This window comes from Stegodyphus dumicola, chromosome 3 (assembly GCF_044657685.1).
Source record: "Stegodyphus dumicola isolate Sdum_Otavi_A_Nest chromosome 3, ASM4465768v1".
NCBI classification, from domain to species: domain Eukaryota; kingdom Metazoa; phylum Arthropoda; class Arachnida; order Araneae; family Eresidae; genus Stegodyphus; species Stegodyphus dumicola.
Genome location: NC_140770.1, coordinates 198,583,721 through 198,603,134, shown reverse-complemented (window position 1 = coordinate 198,603,134; position 19,414 = coordinate 198,583,721). Strand labels below are relative to the sequence as shown.

General features: G+C 32.9%; 1 protein-coding gene across 7 annotated transcripts in view; it reads right to left on the bottom strand.

The window, feature by feature from the left end:
• Positions 1–19,414, bottom strand: part of LOC118195621 (protein still life, isoform SIF type 1-like) — a 749,226-nt gene that overhangs the window by 273,085 nt on the left and 456,727 nt on the right. For all 7 annotated transcript variants that reach the window (XM_085813741.1, XM_085813746.1, XM_085813743.1 and 4 more), the window contains 2 exons: positions 7,074–7,431; positions 115–1,014 (listed from right to left, as the gene is read on the bottom strand). In XM_085813741.1, coding sequence (XP_085669867.1) covers positions 115–1,014; positions 7,074–7,431 — 1,258 coding nt within the window. The remainder of the gene's footprint in view (positions 1–114; positions 1,015–7,073; positions 7,432–19,414) is intronic.

Here is a 19,414-nt window from a genome sequence, read left to right as displayed (position 1 = left end):
ACAAGCACATTGGTTGAAAAATAAATAAAGTTTAATACACAAAGAACTAAAAAGTCGGGATAAAATTGAAATGATTAACCAGTGATCTTTCAGTCTATTTCTCACGGCACTCACCTACGTTCTCCATGCTCTGCGTCAACAAGGCTTCGAAGGTGTGAAGGCTATAGCTTTCTGCATCGAGTCCGCGAGCCAGCGCGTTCCTCAAGTGCATTTCATATTCCATGAGCAGTTTGCTAGTAGGAGAATTGGCAGAAGGCGTATTCACTCCTCCAGATCTTTTAAATGTGTTACCCGTTGCTCGTCCTTCCATCCTTTTCTTCTCCTTTGGCTTCGGCTCTATTTCAATTTCTTCCTCGTCAGAACTGAGGAAAGGAACATCACTATTCTCGTTGCTGGAACTGGGTGTTGTGGCATAGCACAGGTTGTCATAGAGCAGGTTGTCTGAGGGGGGCGATCTTTCGCGATCAGGGATATCGAGACCCGTTTTCTTACTGGAACCTTTCTTTTTAGAGCTTCCAGATTTACCTTGTTTGGAACTACTCCCTTTAGAGGATGAGGCACCAGATTTCGTGGCATCCTTCGAGGAAGGTTTGGAAGCTGTTCCACTTGAAGAGCCACCACTTTTTGAGCTTTTCCCGCTTGCGCGCAGCCCAGTTTTAGGAGGGGGTTCTGGTTTTCGAGTGTCCGGTTTCGGTGGAGGTTGTGGTGGGATATCTTTGAGCATGTCTTCTGGCGAATTTTGCAGCGAGGACGAGGTGTTGAGCATTCTTTTAGCGGCATTACTGTCCAGACTTCCCGAGTTAGCCGCTCTAGAAGTGGGGGTCGTTTTTCCACTGACATTGTCACTGCTTTTGCTCTTAAGGCCCTCTCGTATCTCCTGGCTTGAACCTTTTCTCATCATAGCACACATTCCCATTCCGTAATCAACACTCTTAGCATCTTCAGAGCGACTAGCTGCTTGGAATTTAGCACGGGCTAACTCCGTTCTGGAAAAAGTGCCAGTTTCTGATTGACCTAAATGAGAAAGAAAAAAACAATTATTAATATGTAAAGCTTATGGTTACAATATGTACCATGGTATGTTATACTACATTCCTTTCCCTGTGGATAATCAACTAGCATTTAGTAAATTTTTAATTAAGCAGAAGTACCTTATCAGAAAACTCTCAAAAATTATGGACATTCTCCACAGTTATGGATCTGATCTATGTCAGGTTGTCTAATGTTAATGGTTTTGTCCTTTTTTCATAATACAACTGTATTCTTGTACACTCCAGTTGCATTGTTGTCTGTTTACATAGTGTTTTCATAATACAATTGTATTTTTGTACACTCCAGTTGCATTCTTGTCTATTTACATATTATAACTATATTCTTTCTTTTTAATAGTCTCAGTATTGTTACAAATATTATTAAAAATTGTATTGTATTTTAAATGCACTATAAGATATTGCACAATAAGTATTATACTCGCAATCTCAAACTATAGATATGGTATTACTATCTTACTGAATTACAAGCTACATATTAAGTATTCTAATCTGGTTATATATAAAAAATATTGTATCGAGCATTGTAATAACTATTGTATCAAACTATTAGCATTGTATCATATTTCATTATAATTACAATATACAATATTTGCACCCTAAGTACTGCATTATATTCTAACTAGTCTATTAACTTAATTTACTTATTATTTTAATTCTTGCATTAATTATTGTATTAAGTTGGTAGTTATGTAATATTATGTTGAGTTATAAGCTCTACCCTAAGAATATGTGATGCAACATATTGAAATTATGAACATCGTATCGCTATGTATGCTTTAGTATGGAACTGTAAATTAAATTCTTTGCAATACAGAAACTGGATTATTAGCTGGATTATTAGCATAACGTTATAAGTAGTCTTGATTCAACTTGGCATTAACTATTTTATTGAATTACATGCAGAATTTTAGACTTTAGATTTTAGATTTAGTTTATTGATTATATTGAATTATATGTTGTGTATTGCATATTGCACAGAATTATTAATATTGAATTGATCATAAGTATTTTTTATACATTATATTGGTATAACTATATTGTTGCATTGTATCGCATATTGCACAGAATTAATAATATTTAATTGATCATAGGTATTTTTATACATTGCATTTGTATATTTATACTGTTGCAAAATATGTCTTTTTATCCTCAGTATTGTACTGAAGTGTTGCTCTTGTGTATTGTATACAAAGTATTGCATTTAATTCGCTTTAGTTATTAAGAACATTGCCTTATAGGCATCATACTATTAAGAATATATATATTGCACTTCTTTTTATACCCTGAGATACGTACTGAATTAAATATCGTATTAATTATTTTACTGAACTAGCAATTGTGTTAAAATACTGTATGAAAGTTAAAGTAGTATTTTGGTCTCATTTTGCTTTAAATATTCCATTAAATTATAAATAGTATCATAGACGTAGCTTATCGATTTTATACTGTATCATATGTCTTGTATTGCATATTACATAGAATTATTACCAATTACTTGACAATATGTATTTTTCTACATTGCATTTGTCTATATACTGTCACATACTCTATTTATTTACTCTTAGTATTGTATTGTACCTATTGTTGTGTCTTGTATACTAACCCTGTAAGCATGTTAATTTACCTATTGTATCACATATCTTAAGTATTTGCAGTACATTATATTATATCGTATAACCGTATTGTAGTTCCCTGCAATACAGGAAATGTGTAGTTGATATCGTAATATAAATAATGTATCATTAATTTTGCATTAACTTTTGTAATTGAATGATATAGCATCCATTATCTTACGTATTAGTTGTAAATCATATTGTACTGTATACTGTATTATATAATATACACATTAAATTGTGAGCATAGTATAGATATGTATCATCTTGTATAAAATTGAATTATAAGTTCCCTGCAATACAGTACTGTGTAATATATATTAAATTGTGAGCATCGTATAGATATGCGTAGTATAAAATTGCACTAATATAGGAAATATACAGTTGGTATAGTAATATAAATAGTGTTTTATTAACTTTGCATTAACTATTGTATTGAACAATATGGCTTATTGATCTTATATTGAATTATCTATCTTGTCTTGCATCTCGTACAGAATCATTAGTATCGTTTGACCTTGTATTGGTATATATCTGTATATGTGTATGTATGTATATATGTGTGTATGTGTATATATATATATATGTATGTATGTATGTATATGTATGTATGTATATATAGTTGTATAATGTATCCTCTTTACCTTGCATTGGTATTTATATAGTTGCATAATGTATTTATGTATTGTATCCTTGCTTTACACACAAACTATTGTATTGAACTTACCATCAGTATTAAGATCATTACATCATCGATATCATACTATCAGCATTATTATCAGCCTAGTATATAGCAGCAGTAGCAGTTTTGTAATATTTAGCATTGTATCAGTTTGTAGTACTGTTTGTAAGTATTCTAGTAGTAGTTTTGTAGTATTGTAGTATGTAGCAATAGTAGTTTTGTAATGATGTTTACTCCTTTGGTTTTCTATTGTTATCGCTATCTGTATGTGTTTTGTTCTAATTATGTCTATGTGATTATAGTATTTATTCAAAACTGGCACTTGCACCTTTGTAATCTTATGCTTTGTCAAAACTACAAATGTACCCTTTATTTATCTATTTATTTTTTTTTTTGAGCCCTTGTCTGGCCATGTATTTGTTGAACTTTGACTCAATAAATACTAGGCCCGGGCGGTTGGTGTGAACATGCTTCTGGGGGCTTCTTTGGTCTTTTGGACTGCCACCTGGATGGCCTGGTCGCTGGGTTTCGGTGTATGGTGCGAGGCGCCTGTGTGGCCCATCTGGCTCAAGATAGAGGTGGGCGTGTTGCATATGCCAATTAACCATTACGGTAAAGGGATGGTGCACACGTCCCCCGTCAACTATCAACTATCAACTATACTACGCCTCATCCATCTTTCTGTCTTGTATTTCTTCTTCGTTTCTTTTTTCATATAAGTGTTTCCTATGTGTTTCTTATGCACTAATATTAATTTTAATTAGCCATTGTAAAATATGATATAATAGAAGGACCCTTAATATTATGAAACTACACAACAAACATCCCTGAAAGTCACAAGGAAACTCTTTCCAGAAATTCTTGTCTGTACGAAGAGACACTGCATGGCTGACACATTATTCAAATCTAAAAATTTATTATATTACACTTTAAGGACTACCTGAAAGCCAAAATCTTCAGACATAAGCTTCAAACTAGTAATCGACTCATAGACGAATTTCTGAAACAAATTACAGCAGTACTTCAAGAGAAAAAAAAAGACCTATGTGAAGTTTCAGAGTTAGGTTTCAGGAATATACACACACTGGCCAATGAATTAGAAACCTTCAAAGATTTTCATATGAATGCGTGCTAGTGATGAAGTATGCAATTTTTTTAGGACGTGGGTTACGCATAGTTAGAATGCTAGTATAAGGTATTCATCTCGCCTACTTAGCATGCCTTTGTGATGTAACAATGAACATGCTCTGCGAGTATTCGAGTCCGTGGTTCAAGTCCCGGCGAAAGCATTGCTCATTTTTAATCTCTACTGTTTCGAAATAACTACTATCTCTATAGTGGCGCTCGAACTAAAAGAAAGATGGTGGATGATAATTCTCCACCACCAGGATTTGGCGATTGAGTCCCCTAATACCCAGTCGCTCTCTAAAAGGGGAAATGCATAAGGTACTTCTTCCATCTTCTTAGCATACCTTCGTGGTGTAAGAGTTAACACGCTCTGCAAGTATTCAAGAGGTCCGTAGTTCGAGTTCTGACGAGAGCACTACTCGCCTTTTATCTCTTCTGCTTCGAAATAACCTAATATCTCTACAAACTAAGGTGTAAGAGTGCTTTCACGATGAATTTAGTAAAATGGGGAAAACGTCAGATCTTTCACCATTTGAAAAAGGGCTTATTATTGGTGCCCGTTTCGCAAATGCCTCAGTTTCGAAGACAATAAATCTCACTGGGTTTTCAAAACCAGCCATATCAAAGGTTTTTCAAAGGTTAGAATCAAAACTCACAGTCCTTTTCTAGAAGACGTAACTAAGGTTCGAGCACAGTTTTCCAAGATAGTGATCGGTGTCGTCTTCGACGAACTATACAGCGGAACATAGACTCTACTATCAACTGACACAGATCGTCAACCAAGGCTTTTCGCAACAGATTCAAGCTTGAACTATGCGCAGAGGCTAGAAATACACAGTCGGGTGCCTGTGAGAAAACCACTTATTTCTGCTTGACATGTAGGAATTCGTTTGCAGTGGTGTCAGGAAAGAAGACACTGGGCATCTGAGGATTGGAAACGGGTAATTGTGTCAGGTGAACTAGGCTATACATTATTTTGCACTGATTGAAGATGTTGAATTTGGCGAGAACCCCATGAAGGCATCAATTCATCTTGCCTTACTCGCACTGTGCAAAGGTCTGGTGGGAAATATCATATAAAAAGTCGTTAAAAGGGGATGCTCTGCTGGCATGGAAATGGTGCCCTGGTGTTCCTCGAGGGTAAGCAAACAGCCATGAGATACGTAGATATACTGGCAGATCAAGTGCACCCCTGCAATGTTTCACTTTTACCCTGATGGCGACGGATACTTCATGGACGATAATACTATACATCGTGCCAGAAGTGTTCAAAATGGGTTTGTTGAACATCAGTCTGACTTGATCTTGTGTATACAAACATTCTCTACAATATGGATTTAGATTGGTTCCGTTTAATTCAACTAAACAAAAGCAAATAAATTTTATTTGTAGGTAATGCATAAATGTTATATTTACCAAGTTGCACTTTTTTACTTTATGTGCTAATTATATAATCAATACTCCATGGCCAATCTACAACAGTAAGAAAAAGAAGAAAGAAACAGCAAAAATCCAAACGCATCCTTTGAACTACGGTAGACTTTTGGTATATTCGACAGGCTACGTTCCATAACTTTATCGAAAATAGAAAGTCGTTGAAAGGGCATTACAGCCTTTTTCAGCCTGCAAATGTAATTTACATAACAAATGGAGGGCATGCATCTCTTATGCAAAACCTCGCGGAAGCCAAACTGACGTAATAAAAGTACAATGAAATGAGCTTAGTAAACATATTGGCTCTAAGATATATAGACAATAAAGAATACATTTACACGAGTCATTTATTATAGGGGATTGTTTTGGCGATCTTAGAAGGATTAATACTGTTGATGGGTGTGAATCAGAAAACTTTAGGTTGAATAGCGATGGTTACGGAAGCAAAACTTGGCCCAGTGACTTCTTCCTTTTACAGAAGAAAGTTCTGCAAAAGAACATAATTGATTTTTATATGTTCTTTTCAATTTTATGATTACCTGGAAATGGGACTAAGGTTTCCTTAAAATGCAATTTCAGGCGTTTCTTTTTCTAATTCTCTTCGTTCTCAATTACGTAGGTTCAGCCGTATCAATCACATACGGATTTTCTTTCTTTTAAGAGATTTCTTTTTTCTTCAGGGATTAAAAGACCCATTTCATTACAGTATCTTCATTACGAGATTATACTCACGCAGTTTTTATTTTACTTTGAGTCAACGTATAAAATTATAACACTTTTCTTGCGTCAACAATATTTGAAATGATTTTGTGCACTGAAATATCATAATTTCAAAATTGGCCATCAGTACTGGAATTAATTTATTCCAAATAGTTTTATCGTGAACTTCCTTCAAAGCTTCTAAATTTTAATGCCATCGAGAACTGAGAAATAATCATACATTTCAAATGTGGGCAGTCTAAAACAGGAAGACGCCTAGGAAAACTATCGTTAACCAATGTACGTAAGTTTGCTCTCAAACAATAAAAATATGACAAAATATTCTTCTACATAGCAATACTTGTCCTAGAATACTATTTTTGATAATAGGCACGCTTCGAAATACAATTAACATATTTTAAGGTTAAAACATTAAGTAGCTTATAAACTTCAAAGTAGATGTACCTATAGTTGTTAAGTTGACATCACTTCTAGTTTGCTTTACTGCGTTGGGAATAGGGGTGGATTTTCTGAGCGACGTCGACACGTTGTCATACACGGATTGGCTGGAAGGGTGAGCTGACAGCTTGCCGTACGTCAGTGAGCGATCATCTCCCGGCCGGCTCTGGCTGCGGGGTAAAGTACTGGCCGATGTGGGGAGCGAACCTGTGGCCACTGATGCTGCGTACCGTGCCCGGCCGTTTCGTGCCCTTTGCATTTGTTCGATGGTCATTGCGCAGGTACAGCGAGGTTCACGTCCTCCCTTCGATGGTGAGCTCGGAGTGGACTGGGGTACACGCTTGCCGGACTTCAGTTTCAGTTGCTGTTGGGCAAATTGTAAATGAATATATAAAGATATTAAATAAGATATCTATCTATCTATATACATATATTAAACAAGTATATTCCGTTGATAGAAAATAAAAGAAAATTCGTGTTTATTGACACATGTTTTTCAGGTTTAATTTTTGCAGTCATTTCAAATAAGCATGTGTGGCTACAGTCCATTAGCACTTTTACGTTGTCGGTGATTGTTGCAGTGATGTTCCAAATTTCTAAAATTTCATTCAATGTTTGGAGATTAATCGAGACGTTCTGTATTAAGAGCACGAAAACATTATTACAGTGAAATTAAAATAAGCAAAGATAATGTCAGCGACATAACTTACTAAAATATTAGCAGCTATTCATTATATTTAAAGGCTGGCTATTCGATCCAAAACCTGCAGTAAAAACTGCAGTCAATCTCGTTACTAACTAGAGTTAATGTTTAATGCACCAGATACTCAGAAAAATAAAAGAGCTTCACAAATATAATTTGAGATAATGCTATCAACAAATAATCGAGAAAGTTCGACTAATTAAATGATAATTAATTAAAAACATATAAGTCACTGCACGAAGATTCAGTATCTTTTCAGTATATGAAAATCTTGTTTTATAATAACTTTGATATTAAACAACATCGTGGATTTAGGAATTTTGCTGAAACTATAGCTCCTGCAGCATTAACATCTTTTTAAGCATCGACTACATTACATACAAGGGCAACGAAAGATAAAAATATAAGGGAACTGAAAAAATTGGGATTCTCCTTCTGGAGTAGAAAAAAATTGTATAATAAAATTTATACATTTTAATATAATATTTGACTAATTATAGTTATGAACGTAAGTTTTTATAAACAAACTGCATGTTGAGTTTAATATTAGTTCAATATAACATTTTTGTTATGTAATTTATATATTTATTGTTTATTAAAATTAACATTTCATTCGGTGGCTTTCTTCACAAAATGTGTGTTTTTAGTGCATAACGTTTCCTTTGAAAAAGCATACTTTATTAGCAAATTAAATGAAACACGTATAATTAAGTTATCGATAAACTTAGGGCAATACCTCTATTCATTCACGGAATAACGATAAATTAATATATTGAGGGTAAAATTTAAAGATTAAGATAAAAATTCCTTTTTATTGTTTTATAAGCCATCCAGCAATGTGGTACTAATTTGAATTAAAAAATGTGTAAAGTTGTGAAATGTCTGATATACTTTTAGTAATTTTGAAAATAATATTTAAACAATATTCAAAAGTAATATTAGGTTTAATTCTGATCTCGTTATTTTGTCTGTTAGTTCAAATTCGATACAAATTAAGTTAATATTTTAGTCATTTTATGTTGCTAAATATTCTATTTCAAGAATTATGTATAGCTACTTAGTATAAGACATAACATATTTCAGATTATAAAAACATACTGTAAGGTCCCTCACTTGAAATTCTAAGTTAATGTTGGAAGTGAGGAACCTAGGAACTGATATGCGAATAATCGCTAGAGTTCGAAGACAGGAAACAACAAGAGAGAAGGGTAAATAATCCTTTATTATTTCTATAAGATTTAACAAAACTCCGCCTGGGAGTGAACAAATAAAGTCCGCACTTTGGACTTGAACTTAAAAGACTAAGGATTAAACTAAAACTAAGATTAACTAACTAAGTATAGCCAAAGCTATCAAGGTTCAATGAGAGTTATCCCCTTAACTTATTTTACTACGAAGCTTAGCAAGGGCCTGAGTACGGCCGAGCGTATAACAGCTTTGAGAGAGAGAGCGGCCAAAAAGGCAGACGCGCGTAGTTCAGAAACTCTGTTTCTCTGTCTGTCTCAGTAAGTAACTTCATGGTTTAAATACCGCTCCTTCTCATTAAATATTCAGTAAATTTCAAAACTACGTTCTGGCCGGAAGTAGTAAGTTGAAGTTAAGAATTTGACAGGAAAGGAACTTTAACTTAAAATTTAACTGTTAATAAAATTAACATAATCCTTACAATACTTTTTCTGTATTTTCATATATACTAGTGATTAAAATTAAGAGAAATTTCACATTTATTCTAGAATAGATGAACGGGTTTCATTAACTTAATTGATGGACACGTTTCATGAAATTTAATATAGACGTGGGTTGATGTAGTACAAATAATATACTATTCAAAAGTAGTCATGCATGATCTGCGTAAGGTTCATCGTCGCAGGAAAGTCTAAAACAAATGTTGCAAGCTCGAACAAAAAGAATAATAATAGCCTGATTATTTCCTATTAGCAATTATACGACTCCCGCAACGTGACTTTTTACTGGAAATGAGGCAGTTTATATGTGCCTATGGGAATCGGTCAACTCCTGCAATAACGCTGGTTTCATGTCCTGGAGGGCTGTAGGTGAGAAAAGGCGTCCCAGACACTGTCTATGGGTTTAGGTCTAGAAATCTGGATGTGCATCTAGACATCCATCTAGTCCACTATGTTGCAAGAGATAATCTCCCAGATTAGTTCTACGTGGACAAGCGTTGTCGTTCGTAAGAATGAACTGACGGCTAACGCATGTCTGTAAATTTGATCATAGGGATCTAAGACATTTTCTCTTAATGCTGGAGAACAGATAACGGGTTCTTAATTTTCTCAAAATTGAGGAATGGAATTTACGACTATCACCTCCTTAAAAACCCTTCAAATTTAAAATTTTACACTCAGAAAGACAGCCAAAAGCTCTTTTTTTTCTTTTCATGCAACGTTTGCTTGGCGATGCTTCATTTAGAAATCAAATGTTTCTGAAATATTTCACTCTTCTGGATATGTATTTTTTACTTTGTCGTTAATAATGGACTCACCCTTTGCTTTGCATTACGGTAATTGATTTTTCAGATGCAGATGCAGGAGAAGTTTTAATAACTTTGTATTGCACACACAAAGATTATGTTCTGACAACAGAAAATTTTATCTGATATTGCGAATTTCTTCTTAACACGAAAGTAATTCAGATAATTTCTTTTAATGATTTAGAAACAATTCGCTTTTGGTTTGTCATTCTGAAAAAATTTATTTCAACTCAGTTTCTTAAATAATTAGACGTAGACCACTGATTAAAATTTAAATAATGAATCAAATAAGTTTGAATGCAAACTTTAATAGATAATCTGGCAGGTGACACATTTCATTACAAAGTATTCTGTAGTGCGTAGTACTGAAAATATAATGCAGAGTATAAATAGTCTGTAGGGACAGCATTTTGATGTGAAATGAAGCATGATTATTTTCTCTCCAATTTTAATGTGCTTTATACCAGAATACTGTTCTATAGATTATTCATACTCTGTCATATCCTTTCGTTACAACATAATCTGTAGTACACATTCTGAAGTACTTTACTGTAAATATAATAAATAATATGAAGGAATAACATTTTGATATGATTTAAAACACTAATTCTTTTCTTTTGGTCTTTTAGTAATTTTGTTACAAAAAATTACATTTAATCTTAGATAAAAGAACACACTTTTTTAAGACCTGTACATATTAGAACTAGTGAAAAGTAAAGATCTTCCCAAAAACTAAATCTTATTTGTTTATAGAGGCAAATGAAAAGAAATCTTGTAAATTGAAAACTCTGAAGAAAATAAATAAATAAATAAATAAATAAAATAATTTAAATTATTTCATGAGAAAACAGTTTTATCAATAACCAAACTAGTTTACAACAAGATTGCATTTAAATTATGTAAACAAGTAAATTATCCATCTAAAACTAAGCTTTGACAGCGGGAATGTGTGTCCTTAAATGATAAATGGCACAGTTACATTAATAATCCTTAATCTTAGAACTTTCCCCTTTTTGAGTTTACAGAAAACGTTGACCAGTAGCATAATGCAAAATCATTTACAAGGCCTTGTGTTTTTGAGCAAGTTCAATGAACTAAAAGGGTCAAGTCCCCTATTTTTGCCTTTTTGTTGCGCATGTAATAGTCATGGCTTCATGACTTCAGCTGACCATGTAATAATGTCTTAAATATTCTTCAGCATGATCAGCTGTAATACATCTGGCCATTTCATAAAGTGCATATAAAATATTCCAACATACCCTGTCACTGAAGAATGGACTGTTCATGTACAAAAAGAGTTTTCCACCATTTCGTTAAGATAATCTAAAATACCATTCGCTGTATAGGGACTTTTCCACATCTTGCGCGTCTTTTGATCAACATTAAACGATACTTTATTTACAAATTATTGAATACAGAAGGCGTTTACACAATTTTAGAAAGATTTCGAGGCCGTTTAAATAATGTTTAAAATGTAAAGCGTACTTTTAAATGTTCGTCCTGATAGCCTTTTTCTGGACTATACGTTTGCATCGTGATTTCCACGATAGAAGGGATTTTCGTAAAATTTGCAGGGATAATTATTTATATTTCTTCCTTTATTTTCCATGACTATTCCTATATTTTTGAGCAATCGTGAGGTTTGCGCCCAGAAAAAGCTTGTTACAAGAGACAAAAGGCACAATAGTTAAAATGAAACAATAGGTAAAATGGCAGAGGATTGTGCAAGAATACGTTGATAATATATATGCAATAGGTTGTATCAGTTTACATTTTTAAAGGGATGCAGTGGTACGTTTGAAGTATGACTTATTGCTTTATATTTATGAAATTTCTCGCTTTGAGGTGGAATTTGTTCCGCAAAAACCGGTCGTAAAACTTCTTCTTGATAGTATGTTAAATAGATTTTAATACTTTTTCCTACTCATCTTATTTTTAATATCCCATTGTAAGATAATACTGCTAATCATAAACCTCTTACTGAACCTTTCCTTGTGTTAACGGAACCAGATTTGTACACTGCGAAAAAAAAATGGTGACAGTTCCAATATCTCCCGTTCTACTAGCCCGATTGATGAAATTCAACTAGCGTTTTTCATGTCTCGAAAGGGCGACTTAGGATATGTATTATATTTATATATAGCATTGTTTCAATATAGGTATTTTGACACAAAATCGGACTTTTTCTGAAATAACCTCTTGCAAACTTCTGAAATAACGTATCAATTTTTTCCATATTTCGATTCTACGACTCATATTACGCCAAACTACCAAGTTTTGTAAAAATCGCACGAGTAGTTTTTAAAAAATTAGCTCCTCTATGTTAATTGAGTTTGGTATATATATTTATTAATCTCTCTTTTTTATTAAAATTGTTTGATTTTTTGTTTCATATTTCGAAATTCAGGTTCATTTCAAATAAAATTCACCCATTTCTTATGACTTATTTTTAAAATTTATATCGCAAAAAATTAGTTTTTTATTCAAAATTTCCAAAGATATAATACGCGAATTTATATATTAGCGCATTTTGAAATTTGGCAGATTTGTTGAAAGCGATAGAACGTCAAAAGTGATGTAGACACTTTGCTAAAATTATTTGAAAGTAGGAACGATGTAACTTTTTTTCCGCTCAATGCACAATGTAAAAAGATAGGAACTAGGTTTCCGCTTCGGCGTAATAGAAGGGATAGGAAAATTGGTTACCATATATTAAAAAGTTCGCCAAGTGACGCAAACTGAAATCAACATTCATGGCGCAAACTGAAAAAATTGCGCCAAGATAACAATTTGAATTTCTCCGTAAATTTCGCACCAGATTTTACAAAATTGAATATCTAGACATTATTTGAGTCGTAGAATCGAAATATGGAAAAAAATTGGTATGTTAATTCAGAAAAGTCCGATTTTGTGTCAAAATACCTATGTTAGAACAATGCTATATATAAATCTAATATATGTCGTAAGTCGTGCTTTCGAGACATGAAAAACGCAATTTGAGTTTTCTCAGTTGGCCCAGTAGAACGGGAGATATAAAACTGTCCTTTTTTTTTTTTTTTTTTTTTTCGCAGTGTACATATTTTTCTCTTCGTTTTTCGATAATAAAGAAACTTTTTCGTTGCAATCATTTAGGTATAGCCTTACTTCATCAAAGGAAACAATGTATTTCTATTTATCTCCAGTTAAATAGGTTTCACACAGGGTTCTGCAAATTGTTTTTCACTGAAACACATGGCAAAAGCTGGTGAACATTATTTTTTTTATTTATTTTAAGATACAAATCTTGGTTTATTTCTAGCCCAAACGGCATTTTGCATTGAATCACTATAAACCGCGTATCACTTCCCAGATTGTTGTCACCACATACTATCGTCCTGTATTATATTAAAGCACTTAAATAATAAAGAATTTGCATGAATATATGCATGTTTCTTCCATTGTGAAAAAACGACGGTACCTAGAGCCATAAAATTTCAAATAACGTATTTCTGCATCCGAATATGTGCACCTAGAAGTCCGAATTTTAAACTTCAAATTTGTTTTATTATCCGTTTAATATTTTGAAAACTTTAAAAGAATTTTTCATTATCAAACTCTACTATTTCAAAGGCAGCAGTGGCATCACTGTACGAAAAAAGAATTATCTCCAGTGCAAGAGACTATCTATCGGAAATTCTAAGGATATGCTGTTTTTAAATATTTTGTGATTTTGCTGTTGAATCGAATTTTATGTGGAGTAAGCGCCAAGAATGGATATTTAAAGTAAATTACCCGAAACGTTAATAATGAAAAGACAAAAGAAAAGATTTGTAAAGCAATATTAGTACGAAAACTGAACACTGATATGATTAAGTGCGAAAAGACTGAAAGGAAAAAAAAAAACCGGAAAAGTATATGACAACATTTAATTCTGCACCGGGAATTTTAAACGTATACTCCTACGCTGCTTCTAAAAGTTTTGTAATTTTGCTGTTGAAATGCATATGGCGTAAGTGCGAAGCCAATGATGCTTAACAGTAAAGCTTAGAAGGTTATTTCTCCCACCTTCTTGGCGTGCCTTCGTGGTGAAGTGGTTTGCACACTGGGTCGGTATTCCAGAGGTCCGTGGTTCGATTAATGGCGAAGGCGTTTGCTAAATTTTCATCTTGCCTGCTTCCAAACAAATACTTTATGTCTCTACAGTGGCCCCCGAACGAAAAGAGTGTTGGATGAGGATTCTCCACACTTAGGATTTGGCGACTGGGCCCCTTTAAAAACCCCAGTCTCCCTTTAAAAAAGGAAGTATATAAGGTATTTCTCCCGTTTTTCTATCATGCCTTCGTCGTATAGTGGTTCTGCACGCTGGGCCGGTATTCCAGAGGTCCGTGGTTCGATTCCCGGCGAAGGCGTTTGCTCATTTTTCATCTTGCCTGCTTCCAAAAAAATACCTAATGTCTCTACAAGCTAAAAAAGAAAGAAAGAGGTTTAGTAAGAATGGGTGTAATGGCAGTGCGAGTTCAACGAAAGCGTAAAAAAAAAATTTAACAAGCCCTTTTGGGTGAGCGTTAAAAATATGAAACCTATGATTTTGTTTTATTTGTTATTGCTACAAATGCATTTAAAAACATTGAAACTAATTTTTGTGCCGGTGAACTTTATCTTGTTACCAAATATTTAACTTCAAAAACATTAAAAACTGTGTGTACCTCTTTAGGGTCTTCTTTTCATGTAGAATTAATGACTGACGGTTTTTTACTTTCCGGTTATTAATGTTGCTTATTTTACAATTAGACATTTTATTAATATGCTGCATTCCACAACATTTTTGAGTTATGGAATAGGAATATCAACTTTCGAAACGACAAAATCATATCCTTCATTCCACAGCTTGTTTAAATGCGATATTTTGAAAGAAGAGTAAATTTAAAAGTATCAGATATTTCTCATTTGAAATAATAAGCTATTGCCAGAAATGTTTATTCCAAATTATTTGCTTGACGCACTGCTTAATTCTTTCTCGAAATCGTTCTAAAAGTGTCTAAACTCCTTTTGTACTTTATTGTGATTACATAATGGAACATATGGGAACTTGAAAATTGATTTGCGGTGACAAGCAAAATATCTGAAGTTGGTGAAATGGTTTAACATCAATATCACTCATATACATGGAATGAGTTAAACAATGTTTAACTCATTTTAAAATATTGCGTATTTTGATAACGACCATATGTTAGGAATGACAGTAAAATAGTTACGTGTGGCAACAAAGTTTTCTATCTCAAGCTGACTACCATACTACAGATTTAGTAGATATGTTTGATTAAATTATACATCATAATAACAACAAAAGTTCGAGAGAAACGACGTTCGATGTAATGGGTGTCACCGACAAAAGAGTTGACACCTAACGCATGGCAAGTTCCATAGCAGTTCCTTTAATCATAGCTGTAGGAATGTAGGACGTTCTTCAATTCATTTAAAAAATAAGTTATTGCTTTCTTTGATGCTGGATTTCTAACTTGGTAAGTTTTAATTATCAATAAATTACGTTAAAAAATTTGCCTTCTCCAATTAGAAATTAACTTGCCAAGTTAAACGTCCGATATCAAAGAAAGTAACAAACTGTTTTTAAATGAATTGAGGAACGTTCTACATTCCTACAGCTACGATTAGAGAAATTGCTACAAAACTTGCCATGCGTTAGATCTCAACTCTTTTGTTGGTGACACCGACTACACCAAACATCGTTTCTCCTGAACTTGGCCTCTTTTTCACATTTATGTTGTTGTAATCATATCATTACTTTTTGAAAAGCTAAATTATAAAGTTATTTTGTTATTTAGACACTTAAATGTAAAAGCGTCTAAACAAATATGTGACCTTCACTTTTTCCCTTGCTTTTACGCAGTACTGGTTTTTTGAGCTATTAGACTTAGGAACGTAAAAATGTAAACGATAAGTTTAATTATTAAACTATTTTTAAATGTAAACACAAGACAAATGTCCAAGGTCTTGTTTTAAATTATAGATTCACGTTTCCTTGTTTTTATTTTCTGTTCTCTTGTTTTATTTGCATCTGGCATCTGTTTTCGTTACCAGCAACGTTTTTATCACTTGAAAGCTGTTTACATTCTTTTCGCGATATCGCTGTAGTTAGGCCCGGAACCACTACTAAAAGTTGAAAAGAGCCAGTTCTGAACTCTACCTCTGCGCTATCATTTCATCTATTATAAACAGGTTTTTATTCTTCATTCTCGACAAAGTTGAATAACATCTGAGTGGCGCCATCTATTGGTGATGTTGTCAAATGCAATTAAAGCAAATAATACTAATATATTATTTGGTTTAATTTCGATAATAATTTAATTTTTTTAAGTTTTATATGTTTTCCCTTTGTATATGCCTAATGATCCACCTTGATGACAAATTTCAAGTATCTAAGTCATTTAGAAGTGGTCTAGGTTTTTAATCCGTCAATCATTGAATGATAAAAATGATGCTTTTCAGACCTTAATAATTCCATAATTATAAGAGGTATATTATTGAAATTTGGAATTCTAGATGCTCGAGGAACCTCTATTAGACATACAAAATTTCAAGTTTGTAGCTTGAATAGTTTTTGAGTAATGCGGAAGGTAGCTTAAAATGGTTCCTGTAAGATACACATGGCCGGTGTCTCGCTGTTTTCTTTTTCGTCTGTTCCAAACTTGGCTGACACACTGCCGTGTGTCTAAATCTAAAGTTAAATTAATAGCTTGGCATCGGTTCCATTCTAAATGATTACGACTTTTCTATTTACTCCAAATTCTGCATCAAGGCTTACAAATAACAGTTAAAAATTGTCCTATGTATTACCAACAATTAAATTAACATTTATATCACATTTCCGACATTCGCATAGAAAGCTATTAAATAATCCAAAATTTAAGGGAAAATTACTTTCGACGTTACATTTTATTATCATATATAGGTCATTTTATTATCATATTTATTTCATAATTTTTCAAAAATATTTCTTTAAAATTAGCGACTGTCCTACAAGGAAAAGTTTAATGTTTTCTTTACAGCAAACCTTTCCTTAAAAAATGAAAGTTTTTTCAGTAATTTCAGTAATAATTCAGCAAATACCTTAACATCCTTACAATAAGCCTAAATTTAATGAGGTAACTACCAACTTGCAATGATATATTTATGATTAAAACAATAAAATTGCTCACAAAAGACACTGAAAACATAATTCCTCTCACTCTAATATTCCACGATATTTTAAAGCCTACAAAATAGCATTATGAATATAACATCAGTATTTCATAAAATTTAGATATATCATGAAATCAATAAATATTACTAAAGAAATATGATTATATATATATATATAATTACTATAAAACAGGTATCAGAAATTAATGTTATTAAAATTAACATCTAACATCTAGCATATAAAATAAATGCATGTTATTACGAAACTATAAAAGCTAGCACTAAGTTTCAAGCATTATAGAATTATAACATGCTAGCCATTTACTGAAGCAGAGTAAAATCTTACTAAATGGCAAGCTGCTTAAAAGGAACATATACCTAATGTCAAAGCAACAAACACAAAAGACGAACACCTTTGGGACTTTGGTTAGATATTACAAATTGAGAAATATTGGGGGCTTTCTAACCTTTATTATTAAATGAAAAATGAGTTTAATTACTGCAGGAGGCTTTTGCAGCACTATTCTTACCTTTACATTTGAAAATAGACCGTATATTTGGTTTCTTGCTTAAGTATCAATCAAGATATGTTTTGAAATTCAAAAGGATTTAACATGGAGCAGTTCTTTCGACTTTTTTGCTACATTATCTACATGAGTTTGAAGTTACTATTTAAAAAAAAAGGAAACAAGCGTTAGTATATGATATATTTTGTACAAATGATTTTCTTTTCACTGTTTTTTCCAACTTTATTTCCATATCATTCCAGACCGCTAATGATCCATTTTACATATTTGACAAAGTTTTGGTAAATGCTCTATAAAGCACTGAAATCTTTAGTTTTTGTTATGAAACGAATACTTTTGACGACGACGCTGTTAATTAAAAAAAATATCTTGAAGCAGTTAACAGAACCTCAGTGATGATAACCGTATCCTTGAATAATGAATGTGCAAAAGAGGAATAATATGAGGAACTATTTTTTAGACTGTTGTTTTATCAGAGATTTTTAATAATTTCATTGATATGCAGTGATTTTAATTTTCCAAATAGTTAAGACAGCTTAAAGTTAATGGCACAAATCGAATTTTTAGGAGATTAATAGATTAAAATAATGGAAACACAAATGGTAACGATTAGTGTTATTAATGAAAACATGCGCAATCATTTACAACAAAAGCCATTCGTCGTGGAATAAATTGGCTTGGTTTAAATTTATTACAGCAAAGCATTCGAGAGCTATCTGTTTAAGGAGAAGATGCTTTTGTAGAAGGCTTTCTAAGAGAAATCGGCTTTTATCCACGTTACACATGGGAAAAACCATGAAAACGCTCTGCAACCAGCCTGTCGCCTGGAATCGAACCCAGGCCAAACTACCACTGTTCATCGACTTTATCGGTCGGCCGTTGATAGACCATACAAGATATATTCTTTTTATTTCTTGGCCAAAACATCTTTCAGTGGAAAGGAAAATGGACATCGAGGTCTCATACGCTGTGCAAGATTTCTGATAACGGCTCGACATACTAATTTGAATTTTTATTTCTTGACCTACTTTTTGAAGATCAATCAATCGGCTGTAACATAACCTTCTAGAACAACTAAACGACTGAATGGATGCCTTTTGATAGCCATTAAAGACCATTTAAGAACATTTATACCTTTCCGAGTTGGGACTAAATTAAGATGATCAGTTTCAGTTCGACATTTTTGCAGACAAATTCTCTTGCTCAGCGGTTCTCTTTAGGTCTCTTTTCTTTTTCATCCACAGTTAATTTATTTGAGGAATTAATAATATTACACATTTTAATAAATGAAATCCTTGCTTCATAGGCAAAACTCACAAAAGGAAACTCATACGCAACATCAGGGCTGGATGAATAAAGTGTGAGCTCGTTAATGTCACAAATTTCAATTTATAATGATCCTTTATAATTGTCTTTTCCTCACTGGAATGTTCGCAGTCTTACCAAC